At 39.2% G+C, this 23620-nt stretch overlaps 1 protein-coding gene across 2 annotated transcripts in view; it reads left to right on the top strand.

Moving 5' to 3' along the window:
- Nucleotides 1–23620, top strand: part of arhgap10 (Rho GTPase activating protein 10) — a 138981-nt gene that overhangs the window by 113060 nt on the left and 2301 nt on the right. For both annotated transcript variants that reach the window (XM_057843222.1, XM_057843223.1), the window contains 2 exons: nt 18003–18080; nt 20085–20176. In XM_057843222.1, the coding sequence (XP_057699205.1) occupies nt 18003–18080; nt 20085–20176 (170 nt within the window). The remainder of the gene's footprint in view (nt 1–18002; nt 18081–20084; nt 20177–23620) is intronic.

The raw sequence follows: 23620 nt of genomic DNA, 5'->3' as shown, positions 1-23620 counted from the left end.
TATCGGCAGTGTTGGGAGTAACGCCGTTATAAATAACGCCGTTACGTAACAGCGTTATTTTTTCAGTAACGGGGTAATCTAACTAATTACTTTTTCCGCCGTTACAACGCCGTTACCGTTACTGACGGTCAAAAGCGGTGCGTTACTTACTCTGAATAAATTGAAGAAACTACCAGCCGTGTCGAGTCGACTCTCTGCTCTGTTGATTTATCATCCAAGACTTGGGGTGCGTTCAGGTTCGAGAATAGCGCACGTATTTCTGACTCCAAGCTGTTTGTCCCTGCTCATTCAATTAGACAATGCTTTCCAAAGTTTGGTAACGTTTCTGTGTTTGTTACACCTGATGCTAGCCTCGTTCCCATCTCCCACTGTCAGCCAGCAATAATTCTGCTTCCATCTTGAGGACGGCAGACGCTTTGAAGGTGACGTAAATTGTCGGGAAACGAGCCTACCTGAATGCAGCCCCTCGAGAGAGGCGATGGAAGTGATTGTGATTGGCTGAGGGTTAGAGTCATGTGTCGTGGTAAGCCAATCAGAGCCGGTGATTTCACAAGCAAACCGGAACAGCGCGTGTGGCAAACACATACGCAAAACAGATGCACAGGGTCGGGATGGCAGAGCATTCAGAAGAAAAATTGTCCTTTAAGAGGTGGAGATAGAGACACTATTTCAAGTTTGTCAAAATTAAAGGAAAGAACCTGCATGTAATGTGTAATTTATGTCCCGGGGCAAAGCTTTTGTCGACATCTGTGGTAAGCAATTCAAATCTGCTGAAGCACCTAACAAGTTAACTACCTGTCTGTTCTTCTCTATTCCACTGACTCGAATACTGCTCAGAAAATTTCAAATTCTTTGACATACAACAAGTTCTTTTTAAAGTAACGGAAATAGTTACTTTCCCTGGTAACTAGTTACTTTTACTATAGAGTAATTCAGTTACTAACTCAGTTACTTTTTGGAAGAAGTAGTGAGTAATGTAACTAATTACTTTTTTAAAGTAACGTGCCCAACACTGGTTATCGGTATCGGCTTTGAGGAGCAGGAAGTTATCGATATCGGTTTCAAAAAATGGATATCGTACATCCCTACTAAATATTATACATTTTTAAATCAATGGCAATTGTATATGGGTTTCTAATAACATATTTCAGTAAAAGAGAACAATTATGGCTTATTAGAGCCTACAAGTCTTTAAGTCCGAGGTTCCCTGTAAGGTGAGACTGCGTCTTACGGTTGCGAAAATACGGTAATTTAGCCAGCTTGACAGAATTTGGTTTGCAGATCAAAATAAGCCAAAGCTGTTTTAAAACACCTTGAATTTGGCTCCGTTAAACACACACGCCAAAATCTTTTTGTCAGCTTCTGCCCACTCAAACGCATCGTGTTAGTTTTAGCTGTCTTTCTAACAGAATTCTGCCTAGCTGTTAGCGGAATGTCACTCGATCAGCCTCCTCATCCTGTTACTCGGAGCTCCGTGCCGAGATCAAAAAAGACACGGCGGCTGCCGGGCAGCTTTCCCGTCTTTTTAACAAGAAGCAACTCGTTGATCAATTTTTGTAACGCTGCTCACCTGGCAATGCATGACTTGACCTAAAAAAACGTGCAAAATAAATGAATGTGATTTTTTTTTCTTCTTATATATTGATGATCATCACAATTTGATGTTTTGTTTTAACATACTGTGAGGAAAATAAGTAGAGTAGCCTTTGATTACGATTACTGAGGTCAAATATTTCCTGTAACTTTTTACCAGGTTTGAACAGACTGCATCAGGGATTTGTGCACCACTGCTCCACACAGATCTTCTCTCGATCAATCAGGTTTTTGGGCTGTCACAGAAAAACCCAGAGTTTGAGCTTGACAAAGATTTTCTATTAGGTTTGGGTCTGGAGACCTGGCTAGTCCCCTCCAGAACCTTGATGTGCTTTTTATGAAGCCACTCCTTGGTAGTTCTGGCTGTCTGCTTCAGGCCACTGCCATGTTGGAAGACCCAGGCACAACCCATTTTCAATGCTCTAACTGAGGGAAGGAGGTTATTCCCCAAAATCTCACAATACATGGCCTTGGTCATCCTGCCCTGGCTGTGTGTTTGGGATCATTGTCATGCTGAAAGACCCAGCCACGTCTCATCTTCAATGCCCTTGCTGACGGAAGGAGATTTTCACTCAAAATCTCTCGATACATGGCCCCAATCATTCTTTCCTTTACACAGATCCGTCGACCTGGTCAATTTGCAGAAAAACAGCGCCAAAGCATGATGTTTCCACCCCCATGCTTCACAGTGGGTATGGTGTTCTTCGGATGCAATTCAGTATTCTTTCTCCTCCAAACACGAGAACCTGTGTTTCTACCAAAAAGTTCTATTTTGGTTTCATCTGACCATAACACATTCTCCCAGTCCTCTTCTTGATCATCCAAATGCTCTCTAGCGAACCGCAGACGGGCCTGGACGTGTACTGGCTTCAGCAGGGGGACACGTCTGGCAGTGCAGCATTTGAGTCCCTGGCGGCAGATTGTGTTACTGATAGTAGCCTTTGTTACTGTGGTCCCAGCTCTCTGTTGGTCATTCACTAGGTCCCCTCATGTGGTTCTGGGATTTTTGCTCACCGTTCTTATCATTTTGACGACCCGGTTGAGATCTTGCATGGAGCCCCAGATCGAGGGAGATTATCAGTGGTCTTGTATGTCTTATATTTTCTAATAATTGCTCCCACAGTTGATTTCTTTACACCTAGCGTTTTACCTATTGCAGATTCAGTCTTCCCACCCTGGTGCAGGTCTACAATTTTGTCGCTGGTGTCCTTCGACAGCTCTTTGGTCTTGGCCATAGTGGAGTTTGGAGTGTGACTGACTAAGGTTGTTGACAGGTGTCTTTTATACCGACAATGAATTAAAACAGGTGCCATTAATACAGGTAACGAGTGGAGCCTTGTTAGACCTCGTTAAAAGAAGTTAGACCTCTTTGACAGCCAGAAATCTTGCTTGTTTATAGGTGACCAAATACTTATTTTCCACTCTAATTTGGAAATAAGTTCTTTAAAAAAAATCAAACAATGTGATTTTCTGTTTTTTTTTTTCCACATTTTGTCTCTCATGGTTGAGGTTTACCCATGTTGACAATTACAGGCCTCTCTGATCTTTTCAAGTAGGAGAACTTGCACAATTGGTGGTTGACTAAATACTTATTTGCCCCACTGTATTTGCAGCAGTATAATACAAATAAATTGTTAAGAAAATTATACACTGTGATTTCTGGATTTTCTTTCTTTAGATTGTCTCTCACAGTGGACAAGCAGCTACCATGAAACCCGCCCATCATTTTTAAGTGGGAGAACTTCACAGAGTGTACAAATACTTATTTTCCTCACTGTATGTCATTGAACAAATCACCAACCCTCATGAAAAAATCCAAACTTATTACTGTATTGCCCTTACTCTCATACCATAAAGTCCCCATTTAGTGCTTTTAATGGCGTTTAGCGGAGAAGCTTATCTGGCTGGCTAATGGAGAAAAAACAACAGATGAGCCACTGAAAAAGCTCGCTGCTATTTTTTACCACCAGAGTGACTGAAATGAGCGATTTCCCCCACTTTGGCTTAGCTGTAATTGCGACAGCATTTTTTTTCCCCCCTAATGAATCCATTTTACCTCCACTGCATTTAATGCATTTTTAGGGCAGGCATATGTCCGCTCGGTGTAATGTATCGGGAAAATGTAAAAATTAGGCTTGTCAGAAGCATCGCGTTAACGAGCGTTAATTAATTTTTTAAATTAATCACGATAAAATATTTGACGCAATTAACGCGCATGCCCCGCTGAAACAGATTAAAGTGACAGCACAGGGTCATGTGCATTTGTTACTTGTGTTTTTTGGAGTTTTGTCGCCCTCTGCTGGCGCTTGGGTGCGACTGATTTTATGACCATGAGAATTGTGAAATTATTGACATCAACAATGGCGACTTACTAGTTTATTTTTTTGACTGAAAATTTTACAAATTTCATTAAAACGAACACATTAATAGGGGTTTTCATTAGGGTTGTCAAACGATTAAAATTTTTAATTGAGTTAATTACAGCTTAAAAATTAATTAATTTTCTGTAAATTGTTGGAATGGAAAGATAAGACACAAGATGGATATATACATTCAACATACAGTACATAGGGACTGTATTTGTTTATTATAACAATAAATCAAGATGGCATTAACATTATTAACATTCTGTTAAAGCGATCCATGGATAGAAAGACTTGTAGTTCTTAAAAGATAAATGTTAGTACAAGTTATCGAAATTTTATATTAAAACCCCTCTTCATGTTTTGGTTGTAATAAAATTTGTAAAATTTTCAATCAAAAAATAAACTAGTAGCCCACCATTGTTGATGTCAATATTTACTTGCACTATGCTCATGGGTGCTGAAGCCTATAAAATCAGTCGCACCCAAGCGCCAGCAGAGGGCGGCAAAACTCCTTTCACTGAGCTGTCATTTTAATCTGTTTGAGCAGGGCATTTGTGCGTTAATTGCGTCAAATATTTTAACGGGATTAATTTTAAAAAATTACCGCTCGTTAACGTGATGATTTTGACAGCCCTAGTTTTAATATAAAATTTCAGTAACTTGTACTAACATTTATCTTTTAAGAACTACACGTCTTTCTATCCATGGATCGCTTTAACAGAATGTTAATGTTAATGCCATCTTGTTGATTTATTGTTAAAATAAACAAATACAGTATTTATGTACCGTATGTTGAATGTATATATCCGTCTTGTGTTTTATCTTTCCATTCCAACAATAATTTACAGAAAAATATGGCATATTTTAGAGATGGTTTGAATTGCGATTAATTACGATTAATTCATTTTTAAGCTGTGATTATATCGATTAAAAATTTTAATCCTTTGACAGCCCAAGTAAAAATTCAAAATAATATAAAGAAAAATGCAGTAGTTACAAAGTCAAACACTTAAAATTTCATAAAGATGGTTTTAGTTGTCGCACATCACTGATTGACAGTGCCGACGTTCCCCTCGTCAGCCGTGACATGGCGAGACATCGGTCGTGGAGCGTCCAGGTTAATAATGGGATTTTCTGCGGGACGGCGCTCCGTCCCCTCCGCCCCGTGCTGACGTGGTGCAGCTAAACTTCACAGCAAGCCAGTTTCACTGCGGAGCTATAAATCACCCTGGCTCCAGGCAGTGGCGGACTTGGCAATTTTGGGGCCTTAGGCCAACATATCCAGGGGCCCCCTTCATGGGTCATGGGTTAAAAAGGTGGCAAGGGTGTGGAGGAAATATGTTCCGGTACACTAGGGCTGTCCTAAACGACAAATTTTCTCCTGATTAGTCAGCTGACTACTTTTACGATTAGTCGACTAAACTAATAATTTCCTTTTTTTTTTTTTTTTTTTTACTAATTTAGCAATGAAATTTTTGTTGACGCTTATTAATTCACAAAACCATTTAAATTCTTCATTAAAGTACATATAATCATGTAAATAACAATAATTAATCACAAATAAACAATGAGGTTAAATGCTGATAGCATTTACTAGTGCAAAAGAATGGGAAGTAAACAGATTCAGAACACTGACTTTGCCTTTCCAACATTATTCAAAACAATTCTTTAAAAAAAAAAAAAAAATCATTATTATTATCATTATCATCGTTATTATTATGGTATACTAATATATATAATAGTAGTATAATAATTATAATAATTATTCATTGCCAATCATATTTGTCATAAAGAGTGTCTTTGAAAGCTATTCTTAGTGTAGAATCTGTATTCTGTAGTATTTAATCCACATATTATAATATTAATTCTGAAGTATGTGGAATTAACTCCAGAAATCGTTATTTATGTGACGAACATGAAGTGCTTTTATTTTGAAATATTCACCGGAGGTACGTTGGCTAAACCGCTAACCGAAAGCTTTACACTAGAGCTGAAACGAATACTCGAGCAACTCGAGTAACTCGAGTTTAAAAGCTGATCCGAGTAATTTTATTCACCTCGAGGAATCGTTTAATTTTGCCAGCTCTAACCATCATGTTTTGCCTGGACTACTTCTAATGCGGGACAACGCGCTGACGTCACGTGCGTAGAGGGAGAAGCAATTAAAAAAAAAAAAAAACTTACCGCAGCCGACAGCCGCTACAATCTACGCCGACGTTGCTAAAAACTACGCCCGCATGATGCTAGTTTGGTAGCAGGTAATGTCCAATGCGTCTCATAGATATCGCATGCATTTAAGACTAGATGTGAAATGACAGACTCGGCCGCGTCTGGGCAGCGTTGGTAAACAGCCGCCATCTTTAAGCAATAGACTTCTCATCGCTAGTAAATATAACATTACTGTCACTCGCTAACGTAACGTTAGCCCTTCGGAGGGCTAGGTTTCTATTGATTATGACCACTGTCGATGCGTGGCTAACGTTTCTTACAGGATTTATTTAATCTGTAAAAACACAGCGCTGTAGAGTGATGAGGGTGTAAAATTAAAACATAATAAAGCTAACTGTCAGTTTTAGCTCAGTAGTCATTACTGAATAAATGTGCTCCAGTACAGCAGGTATCATACATTTATTTTGAACACTGCAAAAACTCAAAATCCTACCAGTACTTACAGTTTAGACTAACTTAAAACTTAACTGAAACTTAAAAATAGCTTGACACAAATGGAAATAAAATTGAAACACTTGGGAAAAACACGTAGCTTTCAAGTGATGTGTATTATCAAGCGTATTTACATTTTTAGGTAAGAAATATGTTGTTGTTGTTTTTTATAAGATCTAGAAGTTTTTGGAGTGAAAGCAGCTAATTTGTTTTTCTAGTCACATCTTAGATGCAATTGTTGACTGTTTTCAACAATGTACATCGAAAATAAAGACATTGATTGACTGAAAATGGTTCAATATTGGATTACATGTCTTTTTCTCATGTATATTTATTAGGGCTGTCAAACGATTAAAATTTATAATCGAGTTAATTACAGCTTAAAAATTAATTGCAATTCAAATCATCTATAAAATATGCCATATTTTTCTGTAAATAATATTTATATTCTGTAAAATATATTGTTGGAATGAAAAGATAAGACACAAGATGGATATATACATTCAACATACGGTACATAAGGACTGTAGTGGGCATTTCACTCTACTGTCATTTAAATCTGTCTATGCTGTCCTCACTCCGAAGCGTCTACTTTTTCTTTTGCCTTAATAATCAGACTTCTTCCTTTTTCATCTGATTTATTAATAAAATAGCCTCAAACCATTGTCCTCTTTAGACCGTTGTAAAACTACAAAAAAAAGTACACAAGCATTGCATTAGCAACAACGTTAGCTTAGCACGCTATACAGGTTCACTAAACATAAACAAAAAGCGTCTCATACAAAAAATATAACATTTCGCTTACTAACATAATATGTACATTCTTTACAACAACCATACTTACGGACAAATGTTGTCCAAGGATCATATAAGCACAACATTACAACGTAGGCGTCAGCCCGAGACGTCGTGCAGCCATATTGAACTGGCAAGAAAACAATAAACCATGTCGCAAAGCGACCACAAGAGTTCGCTATTAGACAGCACAAAAAGCCTTGCTGTAAAACTTACCAAAAGGCAGAATACTGTCTGAGCGGGACATGTGCGTTAATTGCGTCAAATATTTTAACATGATTAATTTAAAAATTTAATTACCGCCCGTTAACGCCATAATTTTGACAGCCCTAATATTTATTATTGCTCTTTACCTAAAAAAAAAAAAGTTTTATCCGATTACTTGATTAATCGATAGAATTTACAGTCGATGACTCGATTACTAAAATATTCGATAGCTGCAGCCCTACTTTACACTCCATAAAAAAACATTCTTCGTCATTGCTTGAGGTGTCACAAATACATTTTTTTTTTTCGTTAGCAAATGCTGTTAACCATCTGTTGAGTGTTATTGTATGACTGATTGGAACTGTACTGCATTGTTTCGCCACAGGGTGTGCTGTCATGTATTTATGTTCGGTGTGAAGAAGAAGAAAGTTAAAAGAGGCATTAGCATCAACTCCTCCCTCACTGCACTTTGGCTCTCATGGAGAGCACGTTCGCTTATGTGTTCGAAATAAACGATAGCCGACATGCAAAGTAGCAAGTGAGCTGTAAAAATAGCGAGCTTAGTGGCGTGAAAAACGCAGGAGAGCTTAGTGAAGCTAACGAACAGCTAAGTGGAGCTAAGCGATGCTAAACGGAGCTAAGCGAAGCTAAATGGCGCTAAATAAAGCTAAGCGACTGATACTCAGTCCGTCGTCGTAGAACAGTCCATTGTAGTGCGTGTGTGTGGGGGAGAGATAATATAAATGCAGCATTCAAATGGCTTTCTTTTTTGTTTTGTTATTTGTTTGTTTTGTATGCTGACATAATTATACATGACGAATAGTTGGGGGTGCTGCTGGCTCCGGTGGCCCAAGCCCTTGCTCGTTGGGGCAAGGGCAGCTGGTTGGGGGCCTAAGGCGATCGCCTACTTCGCCTGAATAGTAGATCCGCCTATGGCTCCAGGAACCCAAAAGTGCGGCCAACGCTGAGTACGAGGAAGTTAGGGAACCCAAAACCTCAAAGTAGTACTGTATAGGCCCGAATATAAGACGGTGTTTTTTGCATTGAAATAAGACTGAAAAAGTGGGAGTCGTCCTATATTCGCGGTCTAGACATTATACCCATTTACGACACTAGATGGCGCCAGATATCATTGAAGCGATGTTCTGTCATGACAGATCTCCGCTACTCTCAAGTTGAACCAGTTTGCATTATTTTATTGCAATGTTTTTCCTTATTCAGATTTGTTTCAAGACTACAGTTACAGTTAGACTGCACTTTGATGGTTAATGCAGTTATTGCAATTTTGTTGTTTTATAACAATAAATTGGTTTATTTACATTTCAAAACCAGAAGCCATTCAGTTACGAATGTGATTGCACTTTAGTTTACATATTGAAATGTTCAGATATTAAGATTTGAATGAGGCAAAATAACATGCTTTTTCTCTCAAATATATTGTTATAATCATTTGTTTCAGATGTACTGTAATTATTTTCTGTATGAAAATTAATTTGGTGTTCAAAAAGTCTTTTTTCAAACTTGAGTCTTGAAAAAGAGGGGATCGTCTTATAATCAGGGCCGTCTTATATTCGGGCCAATACGGTACAGAGTGATATCACGATAACTAGGGTAGTTCCGATCATGTTTTTTTGCTCCCGATCCGATCCCGATCGTTTTAGTTTGAGTATCTGCCGATCCCGATATTTCCCGATCCGATTGCATTTTTTTTTTTTTTTTTTGCTTCCGATTCAATTCCAATCATTCCCGATAATTTTTCCCGATCATATATATTTTGGCAATGCATGAAGAAAACAATGAATAAAACTCGGATGAATATATACATTCAACATACAGTACATAAGTACTGTATTTGTTTATTATGACAATAAATCCTCAAGATGGCATTTACATCATTAACATTCTTTCTGTGAGAGGGATAGAAAGACTTGTAATTATTAAAGGATAAATGTGACTTTGTATATTGTGACTAAATATTGCCATCTAGTGGATTTGTTGAGCTTTCACTAAATGATACTGCAGCCATTTAACTTCTGTCCAAATGCATGATGGGAAGTGCAACCATGACTGTGCGTAGGGGCACCAATTGATATATCTTCTCTGCGTTGGGAAGAAAATAGGGTGTTAAGAAAATGATCTTTCTTCCCCACATCACCTCCCACGATATTTGTAATTGCTGAGAGAGGGATTGTAAGGCTTTAGCCAAATAAAACAAGGCTCCAAAGGCTGTCAAAATTCTCTCTACTCATTATGAGCTGCCTTTTAGTTCTATATATAGGTAAAATGGCGCCTTTATAGATTGAATGCGTGAGTGGGTTGTGCAGCGCATACGTTAATTATTTAACGTGATTAATTTAAAAAAAATAATAATTACCGCCGTTAACGCAATACATTTGATAACCCTACTTTAAGCCAAAACTACTTTGGATGAGTGTAAGACATTTTGTCTGTAACGTTAAATACAATTAGAAAACGATTTAAATAAAAAAAATATATATATATATTAAAAAAACGCATGTCCGATATTTTTTTGGCGATTCCGATACTTTGAAAATGATCGGGACATCCTTAACGATAACTGTATACCATGTTGGAATTTGACCTTTTAGCCAGATTGCCAGAATCACGCTAACCAAACCGCCGGAACCGCGCTAGCCCAATTCCAACGACCCGGGCCGGTGCAACACCAACAACCCGGCCAAAAGGCCAAACTCTGTTTATTCTTATTCCAAGTCGACAGCAATCAGACAGCAAGGCAAAAACAGCAAACAGACCTAGACGAAGAGGAAGGCTGGATCCAGGGTCAACAAAAGATTCCCGAGAAAAATGACAGCGATTAGTTAAACATTCAGTCTTTTAAAGGCTCTTGGGAGGCGGGCTGTGGTGCGTAAGAAGGGTGTGTTTGGGCGTTTTTAGGGTTATTGTCTGTTGTGGATTGGGCAGAAGAGTTCGGGTGTTACTGTTGTCAGGGCAAGGAGACTTCAGGATTTTGCCAGCCTCAACGCCACTTGAGTGCTGAGTGTCCAACGGGTTCCTCTGTCTTCAGATGTTCCTTGTGGGAGGAGAGGATGTCCTTTCATGTTCTGGACTGTCCATTGTTGGCTAACAGAACAGCTAATCGTGGGATTTGGTGGTCCAGACGTGGGCTTGTAGATATCTTGGCCATCCCCTGCTGGTCTCGCTCCGTCAGCGTCAATCTCGCTTAGTCAGCTGCATGACACTCCAACTGCACTCATACTTCAGATATGTTCTACTTGTTTTCTTAAACTATGATGATAGATAGACAGCGATGGCTGCTTTGCTGGGCTGCGAGAGGAGGGATGGTCTGCGCTGTAAACACAGCTGCATGTAAATGGTGAGCGAGTAATCTGATTGGAACCGGATATACCTGCAGTCTGAATGCAAACTGAATCCAATTTTTAGCCTATCCAGATTGAAACTGAATGGCATTTTTGTAGTCTGAACAGTCACAAAGGACCGAAATCTGTTTTTTTGCATGACTGATAAGAAACCACATATGGGAGGTAGTTTCATATCTAATATGAACAAGATGCATCTCAGTCTGAACTGCTCTAATCAGGTTTTGACCGTCAGTGACATCAGACCATGCTGGATGATGCCTTCATTGCCGCAGCAACATGTCAAGTGTCAGTAAAGTGGCCAGGTCTGAACAGGTTCAGATCTGATTTGGATACTTGCTAAAACTAGCGTGAACAGTCAGCCCGGAAAATCAGATTTGAGGAGAAATCCCATTGGAATCAGATATGCCTGCAGTCTGAACGCTGCCAAAAATGGATTGGATGTCTAGCGCCGTCAATGGCAGCTAATCCTGGCCAAAACTAAACTGGTACGGCCCACGTGAGATCTTCTCACCTTGAAAGTGGCCCGCGAATTATTGCAACACCTTTCGGCCATCTTTCTCCTCCAGCAAGGTAACCTAGCATCCTCTCGGCCATTGCCTCTAATTCCCTTGATTAGCGTCTCTATGGGAGCGGCAGCCAGGCAGCAATTTGCCACAATGTGATGTATTAGCGCTGGCCTCGGGGCAGGCATGGAACGCAGAGGGACGCCCGGCGTTTCTTCGTCTTTAGCCGGACCCCCCGCTCGGTGCTGTACGTTCACGCCTGAGGAATCGGCGCTCGTGACAGCGGGTGATGTCAAGCGCAGCTGCGGCCACCGATTCCATGGATTAGCTATGAAGCGCTTTACCGATAAACCGTGCTATCATTTTAGGCATTTGGCATTAGCGTTTTAAGTTGTAACTATGGTTACGAATAGTGCTGAAACTAACGATGATTTTATTAATTGATTAATTGGACGAGTAATTAAACGATTAATTGGATAAATTTCACTTTTTTCAACTACCTTCACAATTTAACTTGTGTTTAGGCAAGTTGCAAGTAACCATGAAGACAAAATGGATGACTATATCTTTCAAAAATAATATTTTATTACAGCTTCTTGACTTAAATGTAGTCTACAATTGTACTGTTTTAAGTAGAGATGTCCCGATCGATCGGGTCGGATCACGTCATTTTCAAAGTATCGGAATCGGCAAAAAAATATCGGACATGCCTTTTTTTAATATATTTATATTTTTTAATTAAATCGTTTTTTAATTGTATTTAACGTTACAGACATAATATGTTACACTCATCTAGTCTTTAGTTTAGGGTTAAGGTAGGGTTATCAAATTTATCCCGTTAACGGCAGTAACTAATTTTTAAAAACATTTATCACGTTAAAATATTTTACGCAATTAACGCATGCGCTGCATGACCCACTCACGCATTGTCGCGTTCCATCTGGAATGGCGCCGTTTTACCTATATATAGAGCTTAAAGGCAGCGTTAAATGAGTAAAGTGAATTTTGGCAGCCTTTGGAGCCTTTTTTTAATTGGCTAAAGCCTTACAATCCCTCTCCCTACGATTAGAAATGTCATGGGAAGCAATGTGGGGAAGCAAGGTCGTAGTTAATCTTTTTCTTAACACCCTATGTTATTTCCCAACGCAGAGAAGATATATCAATTGGTACCACTACGCACAGTCATGGTTGCACTTCCCATCATGCATTTTGGCAGTTAAATGGCTACAGTATCATTTACTGAAAGCTCAACAAATACACTAGATGGCAATATTTAGTCACAATATACAAAGTCACATTTATCCTTTAAGAATTACAAGTCTTTCTATCCGTGGATCCCTCTTACAGAAAGAATGTGTATAATAATAATGTAAATGCCATCTTGAGGATTTATTGTCATAATAAACAAATACAGTACTTATGTACTGTATGTTGAATGTATATATTCGTCCGAGTTTTATTCATTTTTTTCTTAATGCATTGCCAAAATGTATATGATCGGGAAAAATTATCGGCAATGATTGGAATTGAATCGGGAGCAAAAAAATAAATAAAGCAATCGGATCGGGAAATATCGGGCTCGGCAGATACTCAAACTAAAACGATCGGGATCAGATCGGGAGCAAAAAAACATGATCGGAACAACCCTAGTTTTAAGTATATAAAACTTTTTTTAAGTTTTTACTAAAACTCCTGACACACAAATCAGACAAAAGTTATGTTCATTCAAATAAAAAAAAAAAGTGCTGGTGATTGACATTTTTTATCTTGAAGGCAAAGCGCTGACATAAATTGTGTCGATGACTCATTTATTTTATTTACACGAACTAAACAAAATCGAATGAGGAGGAGGCAGACTGAAATGAATGAGTTTATTCATCAAACAGTTGTTAATAAGTACAATTCAAATCGAATTTTAAAGCACACTCTCTTGTATGACAAATCAGTTTCAATGGGAGTTTGTGCTTAATGGAGATATGAATGGGTTTATGTACAGTGAGGAAAATTTTCATGGTAGGTGCTTGTCCACTGTGAGAGACGATCTACAGTGCCCTCCATAATTATTGGCACCCCTGGTTAAGATGTGTTTTTTAGCTTCTAATATTTTTTTTTAAATTCAAATAATATGGGCCCTTAATGGAAAAAAAGAGAAAACTCCAACCTTCAATACAGTGCATTTATTCAGTGGGGAAAAAATCCCACATAAAGAAATAATTATTTGACATCAAATAATGTGTGTCACAATTATTAGCACCCCTGGTGTTAATACTTTGTACAACCCCCTTTTGCCAACAAAACAAGGTCTGGGGACTGAGATGGCCATGGGAGGAGCTTGATTTTGTGTCTGGTGAACCATTTCTGTGTAGATTTGGCCATATGTTTAGGGTCATTGTCTTGCTGAAAGAACCAGTGACGACCCATCTTCAGCTTTCGGGTAGAGGGCAACAGATTTTGATTTAAAATGCCCTGGTATTTCAAAGCATTCATGATGCCATGCACCCTAACAAGGTTCCCAGGGCCTTTGGAAGCGAAACAGCACCCACAGAATCACTGACCCACCCCCATACTCCGCAGTGGTATGAGGTGCTTTTCAGCATGTGCATCTTTCGTGGCACGCCAGACCCACTTAGAGTGTTTTTTGCCAAAAAGCTCAACCTTGGTCTCACACAAAAATACACACGGTCCCAGGCTTCAACTGGGACCGTGTGCTTTGGTCAGATTAAACTGGCGTCTGGCGTGCCACCAAAGATGCGCATGCTGAAAAGCACCTCATACCCACTGTGAAGTATGGGGGTGATGTGGGGCGGTTTCGCTTCCAAAGGCCCTGGGAACCTTGTTAGGGTGCATGGCATCATGAATGCTTTGAAATACCAGGACTTTTTTAATCAAAATCTGTTGCCCTCTGCCTGAAAGCTGAAGATGGGTCGTCACTGGGTCTTTCAGCAAGACAATGACCCTAAACATATGGCCAAATCTACACACAAATGGTTCACCAGTCACAAAATCAAGCTCCTCCCATGGCCATCTCAGTCCCCAGACCTCAACCCCATTGAAAACCTGTGGGGTGAGCTGAAGAGGAGAGGACCCAGGTCTCTGGATGATTTAGAGAGATTCTGCAAAGAGGAATGGCTGAAGATCCCTCTTTCTGCCTTTTCCCACCTGTGAAACATTATAGGAGAAGATTAGCTGCTGTACAAAGTATTAACACCAGGGGTGCTAATAATTGTGACGATGTCAAATAATTATTTCTTTATGTGGGATTTTTTCCCCACTGAATAAATGCACTTGTATTGTAGGTTGGATTTTTCTCTTTTTTTCCCATAAAGGTCCCATATTATTTTGAAGAAGAAAAAAATATTAGAAGCTAAAACACACATTATTATAAATCCAATAATTATGGAGGGCACTGTACTTATTTTACTCACTGTGTTTGGTTTCTTTATAAAAAAGAAATGAGACAACTTTACTAAAAATACTTAAAGTGCTAATAATCTTCCCCAAAACACAATACAAACTGACACTTAAGATACTGATTAGCATCTCGCTAGCGACCTTAAGGCTCCTTGCTAAATAGTAATGTCCTATCAACAAATAATACCAACACTACAATTGCTTCTGAGAGAGGTACACTGGATCTAACAACACAAAAGTCAATCTATCTCTGGACAATTCGTAATATTATAGATTCAGCAACCCAACCTGAGTGTAGCAGTGAACTCTCTCTCTCTTGCTCTCATCACACCCTTTGTTTGTTCGGTCCTTTGCTTTGCTTAGCCCAGTACTTCTCAAATAGTGGGGCGCGCCCCCCTGGGGGGGCGCAGAGCGATGCCAGGGGGGGCGCATGTGACCTCGGGGAACATGTTTTTTTTTTTTTTTTGCCGTACTGGAATAAAGTGTACTTGCACATCCACTCAGTAGGTGGCAGTGGCGCTCTCATTTTCAGAGTGCGTGCAGTATTTTTGAACTAAGGAAGAGCACTCAGCACACACAGACAACAGATATGAAGAGCAGTGTGCCACCGCCGTTTTTGAAAGCCGTTTTCCGACCGGACTCACTCACGCAGCGACCCACTGTCTTGTCCGGTTCTCACGTCGCTGCCCGAGAAGTGCCATTTTCGGCTTGGGATCGTCACGACGACCGCCCTCACCTACGGTTCTACCTCGGCCGCCGTGAATGCACTTTTTTCGTGCCGTTTGCCTTTTAGCTTTGACTTTTAATACAGTGGGTGATGATGAAAGACCACTGTTTACTGTGTCTAAAAATAATTATAGCAGACAGCCAGAAGCCAAATCAATTAAGACGCCACTTAAAGACATTAGACCCCAATCTCATTGTTAAGCCGCTTGATTTTTTTCAGTGAAAACGTGCCGAATATTCCCAACAATCGTCCTGCTTTGTCAGTGTTATATCAGTAAGCCAGTGAGCATTGTTAGCATGCTCATTGCAAAATAATTCCACACCATTGCAAAGGAGGTAAATACTGTGAGCAGCAAAAATAAAAACTGTCCTGTCCAAGGACACTTTTTTTTTCTTCTTTTATTCAGATTTGTTTTTTCGGTCAAAATTTTTGGCACATTGTCCTCATGAGTGAATGTTCCTAATCAATTTTAATTTGTTATTATTTACTGATTTTATTACATTTTATTTTTCTGTATCAAATGGTCAAAAATGTACCTTGAGTGTATTTTTTAGTTTGGATGTGAATTTTTTTTTTTTTAATTCAAGCAAATTGATGCACGTCAAGTCTTCTCTGTTACAAACAAAACAATGTTAATAAAGTTATACTTTATTATAAGTTGATCTATGTTACTTTTTTTCTTTATTAGAAGAAAAGGACACAATGTTAGGCAGATGCGTATTTATAATAGTAATTTTATAGACGAATGATACTATTTACAGTGGCGGCAGAGAGTTTGGGGGGGGCGCGAAACATTTACGTCTTCCTTGGGGGGGCGTGACAGAAAATAATTGAGAAGCACTGGCTTAGCCAAAACTACACCTGAGGAGACAAGATTGGATATTTGGAATTTTGTTGTAACTTGTTCTGTCAAACTCCACCTATGTCATTAATGGTCACCAATTAGTCTCCATGGTGGTACTTGACAATTTTGGTCAACCTAAGATAAACTGAAATAGGCAAATAAATTAAAAACAATGACACAAAACTATTTTTTCTGCAATGTTTTATCATTCTGGTCCTCCTAAAGCAACACATTTCATGTCAGTGTCAGACTTAAGCACAGCGCCGCATGTCTACATGTGGTCATTGATTCCGAGGAAGCAGTTGGACCTGAATCAATAGAGTCCAAGTTGTCCGGTCGTTTGAATGTACAGCACACCAACACGGAGTTAACTCTTGGCTTCAGCGAGGCACTCTTTAAGGTTCATGCTTGTCGCCATAACAACGAGACGTTTTTGCAGTACACACTTCATGAATAAGTGAAGCACTTAACGCTGGTTTGTGTCGTATTCTCCATGTTGTTGCCATACGAAAATTGAAATTTACTCGATGAAAGTAGTTTTTCTATAATAAGACTAGAGCTACTAAGATTAAATGATTATTCATCAACTATTTTGATTGTGGATTACAGTAATTTTCAGACTATAGGACACTGCTATTTTCCTTCATTTTAAATCCTACGGTTTATAGTCCAGTGTGGCTAATTTATTGATTTATTTGGGTTAATAGGTAACACTTTATTTGACAGTGGTGTCATAAGACTGGCATAAGACCACCATAATTATGACATGACACGATCATGGGCATTATTGAATGCTTATGACAGATATCATTAAGTGCCAAATTATGTGACTAACTCCATTTATGTCCAGCTCGGATCTTATACATCCATTGAAAAGTGAGATAATTTGCCGAATACCACTAAATGACATCTGTTGTAAACTTTCATTAATGCTCATGACTGTGTCATGTCATAATTATTATTGTCTAATGACAGTCTTAATGCGCCACTGTCAAATAAAGTGTTACCAAATACCATAACCAGCAGTTAATGAAAGAACTGGTACAGTAACTGGAGAAATAATTAGCACAGAATGTGAATTTTGATAGTTATTTACATCTGTAGCAACGCAATGCATGCTAGGAGGCATGTTTGACAACAACAGTATTGACAGCAGGTGGCAGCAGAGGTTGACTGTCTCCCCCAAGGGAGCAGCGATGGCCAAATGAAGCTTCTTGAAACAATGAAGCTTTGAAGCCAATTGGTTCAAACCTTCATGGTGGTTCATTTGGTCTTATGACAGTCTAATGATACCGCTGTCAAATAAAGTGTACCGGTAAATATCTGTTGGTGTAAACATCCCATAAGGACAGCTACGGCTTATCTGTGAACAAATGGCGTTTTCGTGTCATATTTGGTGGGTGGCGGCTTATAGTCAGGTGCACCTTATCGTGCGAAAATTACAGAACTTGTTTTGTTGAGTGATAACCGTCGTATCGCCATATTGTGAGATCTTTATTTATTTATTTATTTATTTTCTATTTGATTCTGCAGAACATCCATGGCAGCAGCGACCTGGTTAGGTGAAGGCCAACTCGCAAACACGCCTGACAAAGAAAAGCCACTCGAAAGGTAAAGAAAACCTTCCATTCATAATCATTCATTGAGAGACAGCGAGAACTAAAAGTGGTATTTGCCATGTGTCAAAAGTGGATTTTGCCTTGTGGCATTTTTTTGCCACGTGTCAAAATTTGATTTTGCCATGTGGCTTTTTTTTTTTTTTTTTTTTTTTTTTGCCATGTGGCAGAAAGAATTTTGCCATGTGGCATTTTTTTTTTGCCATGTGGCAAAAATGGATTTTGCCATGTGGCAAAATAGATTTTGCCATGTCGCATTTTTTGCAATATGGCAAAATGGATTTTGCCATGTGGCATTTTTTTTGCCACGTGGCATTTTTTTGCCATGTGGCAAAAATGATTTGGCCATATGGCATTTTTCTTGCCATGTGGCACAATGGATTTTGCCATGTGGCATTTTTTTGCCATGTGGCAAAATGGATTTTGCCATGTGGGAAAAATGATTTTGCCATATGGCATTTTTCTTGCCATGTGGCACAATGGATTTTGCCATGTGGCATTTTTTTGCCATGTGGCAAAATGGGTTTTGCCATGTGGGAAAAATGAATTTTGCCATGTGGCATTTTTTTGCCATGTGGTTTTTTTTGTTGTTTTGTTTTTTGCAATATGGCCAAATGGATTTTGCCATGTGGGAAAAATGAATTTTGCCACAAGGCATTTTTTTTGCCATGTGGCAAAAATGGATTTTGTCATGTGGCATTTTTTTTGCCCTGTGGCATTTTTTTCTTTTGCCATGTGTGAAAATGGATTTTGCCATGTGGCTTTTTTTTTTTTTTTTTTTTTGGCATGCTGCCTTTATTTTGCCACGTGCCATTTTTTTCTACCATGTGGCAAAATGGATTCTGCCATGTGGCATTTTTTTGCCATGTGGCATTTTTTGCCAAAAGGTCAAAATTGATTTTGCTATTTTGCATTTTTGCCACATGGCCAAAAAAAATACCACTTGGCAAAAAAAATTGCCACATAGCAAAATCCATTTTGCCACATGGCAAATACCACTTTTCGTTTCGGCCCTTCAGCATTCATTTCCCTCAATTTTCCCACTTTTTTTCATACAACACGAACACAGCACACACATCATTTCTAGTCAGCTAGTCAGTGAACACTCCGAACAGAAACTCTGACCGCAAGCCTGTTGCTTTCCATTTTTTTGTTTGCTTGTTTTTACATCTTCTCTTTCCCTCATTGCGCGTTGTTGTTGCGGCGCCGGAGAAAAAGAATATGAAATATTTATCGAGCGTGCGCCGTGTGTTGGAAGCGAACGGCGCCTACCTGGCAATGCTGCCGGCTTGGAGATAACACTTTGCGATGGCAAGCAAAACAGGGGAATGTTTTATTTCATTTTGTTTTTAATATTTACCTTTTTTTGTGAGGCCCAAATTTAGATTTTTCCACTCGTGGGATCAATTTTGGAATGTTCTCAGGAAATATGAAAGCAGATTAACTCTTTGGCCGCCATTGACTGCGAGAGACGTTCAATCCATTTTGAACGGGAGGGGCGAATGAAGGTTATTGTACACACAGTATATATCCAGTAAGGAAAATAAGTATTTGAACACCCTGCGATTTTGTAATTCCTCCCACTTAGAAATGATGGGCGGGTTTGAAATTTTCATGGTAGGTGCTTCTCCACTGTGAGAGACAATCTAAAGGGAAAAATAATCCACTCTCAAAAAGTCCACTTCCACTCTCTACTTATTTGTTGGACTTTTTAAAGGAGTTTAAAGCAGTTTCTTTTATAGATGAGTGCAAGAGCAGAAACTGCTTTTTCAGTCTTGTCTGTGTTTTCTGCCATATGGCCATATGATTTCACAACTATGAAAGTCAAGTGATTTTTGCCGTGCCATTTCACCTCACTTATCAAGGAATTGTCGCCAAACGTCCCTCTCTGGTTCTCTTGCGTAGACCGCATCACATATTAGGCGTCTTGTCCGGATGAAAGCACTCGGTCATCATGCACCAAATACCAGCCGGTTCACTGATTGCTTCCATTTTTCAGTGTCACGGGCAAGAAAGCCAAGGCGGTGTACCCGTGCGAGGCCGAGCACGACTCTGAGCTCTCCTTCCACGTCGGCGCAATTTTCAACGCCGGTAAGTGTTATCGCGTAATAGCGCCAGTCCCGGCCGACATATCGGACGGGAGAAAAAAACGAACTCCCCATCTGATCTTTCATCGAACGGAGAGATAAGATGGGGTGCTCGCATTTCCGTCCGTAGAGGAACCGCGGAGCCTTAATCGCTCCCACGGGAAATGAGGATTAGGTTGTCGCTCTCCGGCTAAAGTCTTTCTGGTGACAGATCCCACAATGCATTGCTGATCGTCTTTGACAAAATCACTTGTGATCGTCCCGCGGTTAACAAAATGTCTGCCATTGATGGCAGGGTCAGCCCAGTCAGTCGAGATGGGCTAGGACATCCATTGCCGTCAATGGCAGACAATGAGTTAAAAAGACATGAATGTCATAAGAAATGTAAAATATGACATATTGTTAGAACATTTATAAAAATAATAAAATACAACAATGGGATTTAGGTCAGGGGATGTCATTGTTAAGCAATATTTTTTATTTTTTATATTTATTTTTAATTATTATTTATTTGCTGATTTTAGATGTTCTATTACTCATTGTTAGTTATTAAGTATATATAAATTATAATTGATATTTTTATGTGTTAATGTGTATGTATATATTTAGGCTGTCAAACGATTAAAATTTTCAAGTTAATCAAAGCTTAAAAATTAATTAATCGCAATTCAAACCATCTCTAAAATATGCCATATTTTTCTGTAAATTATTGTTGGAATGGAAAGATAAAACACAAGACGGATATATACATTCAGCATACGGTACATAAGTAATTGTTTATTATAACAATGAATCAACAAGATGGCATTAAACATTATTAACATTCTGTTAAAGCGAGCCATGGTTCGAAAGACTTGTAGTTCTTAAAAGATAAATGTCAGTACAAGTTATAGAAATTTTATATTAAAACCCCTCTTAATGTTTTCGTCTTAATATAATTTGTAAAATTTTCAATCAAAAAATAAACTAGTAGCTCGCCATTGTTGATGTCAATAATTACACAATGCTCATGGTGCATGAAATCAGTCGCACGAAAGCGCCAGCAGAGGGAGACAAAATACACAAGTAACAAGTGGACATGACACTGCTGTCATTTTAATCTGTTTGAGCGGGGCATGTGCGTTAATTGCGTCAAATATTTTAACGTGATTAATTTAAAAAATTAATTAACGCCCGTTAACGCGATGATTTTGACAGCCCTAGTTTTTATATTTTAATGAGGATACCATGCAAACAATGACAGAAGTGGGCAAAAATAAGTGAACCTTCTGCCTAAGAAGACTTAAAGAGCAAATGAAACCCATTTTTACCAAACAGTTTAAGTCAGGTGTGTACCCAATCACTGATGAGTGGTTTAAAGCAGCCCTGCCCACTATAAAACACACACCTGGTACAAATTGTCTTGATGAGAAGCATTGTCTGATGTGCATCATGGCTCGGTCAAGAGAGCTGTCTGAAGACCTGCAATCAATGATTGTTGATTTGTATAAAGCTGGGAAAGGATGAAAAACCATCTCTAAAAGTCTGGATATTCATCAATTGACAGTCTACAAATGGAGAGTTTGGCACTGTTGCTTCTCTCCCAAGGAGTGGCCGTCCACCAAAGATGGAGCCAAGAGTTCAGCACAGAATACTCAGAGAGGTAAAAAAAAAAAAAGAACCCTAGAGTGTCTGCTAAAGACTTGCAGAAATGACTGGCACAGTCCAGTATCTCTGTGCACACATCAACTACAGTGCCTTGCAAAAGTATTCGGCCCCCTTGAACCTTGCAACCTTTCGCCACATTTCAGGCTTCAAACATAAAGATATAAAATTTTAATTTTTTGTCAAGAATCAACAACAAGTGGGACACAATCGTGAAGTGGAACAAAATTTATTGGATAATTTAAACTTTTTTTACAAATAAAAAACTGAAAAGTGGGGCATGCAATATTATTCGGCCCCCTTGCGTTAATACTTTGTAGCGCCACCTTTTGCTCCAATTACAGCTGCAAGTCACTTGGGGTATGTTTCTATCAGTTTTGCACATCGAGAGACTGACATTCTTGCCCATTCTTCCTTACAAATTAGCTCGAGCTCAGTGAGGTTGGATGGAGAGTGTTTGTGAACAGCAGTCTTCAGCTCTTTACACAGATTCTCGATTGGATTCAGGTCTGGACTTTGACTTGGCCATTCTAACACCTGGATACGTTTATTTTTGAACCATTCCATTGTAGATTTGGCTTTATGTTTTGGATCATTGTCCTGTTGGAAGATAAATCTCCGTCCCAGTCTCAGGGCTTGTGCAGATACCAATAGGTTTTCTTCCAGAATGTTCCTGTATTTGGCTGCATCCATCTTCCCGTCAATTTTAACCATCTTCCCTGTCCCTGCTGAAGAAAAGCAGGCCCAAACCATGATGCTGCCACCACCATGTTTGACAGTGGGGATGGTGTGTTGAGGGTGATGAGCTGTGTTGCTTTTACGCCAAACAAATCGTTTTGCATTGTGGCCAACAAGTTCAATTTTGGTTTCATCTGACCAGAGCACCTTCTTCCACATGTTTGGTGTGTCTCCCAGGTGGCTTGTGGCAAACTTTAAACGAGACTTTTTATGGATATCTTTGAGAAATGGCTTTCTTCTTGCCACTCTTCCATAAAGGCCAGATTTGTGCAGTGTACGACTGATTGTTGTCCTATGGACAGACTCTCCCACCTCAGCGGTAGATCTCTGCAGTTCATCCAGAGTGATCATGGGCCTCTTGGCTGCATCTCTGATCAGTTTTCTCCTTGTTTGAGAAGAAAGTTTGGAAGGACGGCCGGGTCTTGGTAGATTTGCAGTGGTCTGATGCTCCTTCCATTTCAATATGATGGCTTGCACAGTGCTCCTTGAGATGTTTAAAGCTTGGGAAATCCAAATCCAGCTTTAAACTTCTCCACAACAGTATCTCAGACCTGCCTGGTGTGTTCCTTGGTTTTCATAATGCTCTCTGCACTTTAAACAGAACCCTGAGACTATCACAGAGCAGGTGCATTTATACGGAGACTTGATTACACACAGGTGGATTCTATTTATCATCATCGGTCATTTAGGACAACATTGGATCATTCAGAGATTCTCACTGAACTTCTGGAGTGAGTTTGCTGCACTTAAAGTAAAGGGGCTGAATAATATTGCACGCCCCACTTTTCAGTCTTTTATTTGTTAAAAAAGTTTAAATTATCCAATAAATGTTGTTCCACTTCACGATTGTGTCCCACTTGTTGTTGATTCTTGCCAAAAAAATTCAATTTCATATCTTTATGTTTGAAGCCTGAAATGTGGCGAAAGGTTGCAATACTCAAGGGGGCCGAATACTTTTGCAAGGCACTGTATATGGCCAAGAATGGTGTTCATGGGAGAAAGCCATGAAAAAAAAAACATTGTTGCTAGTTTAATGTCCGCAAAAAGGCCACATAGGTTTTGGCAA

The sequence above is a fragment of the Corythoichthys intestinalis genome, chromosome 8 (genome assembly GCF_030265065.1).
Source record: "Corythoichthys intestinalis isolate RoL2023-P3 chromosome 8, ASM3026506v1, whole genome shotgun sequence".
NCBI lineage: Eukaryota > Metazoa > Chordata > Actinopteri > Syngnathiformes > Syngnathidae > Corythoichthys > Corythoichthys intestinalis.
The sequence above is the reverse complement of the archived record's forward strand: the minus strand, read 5'-3'. Positions and strand labels throughout refer to the sequence as shown.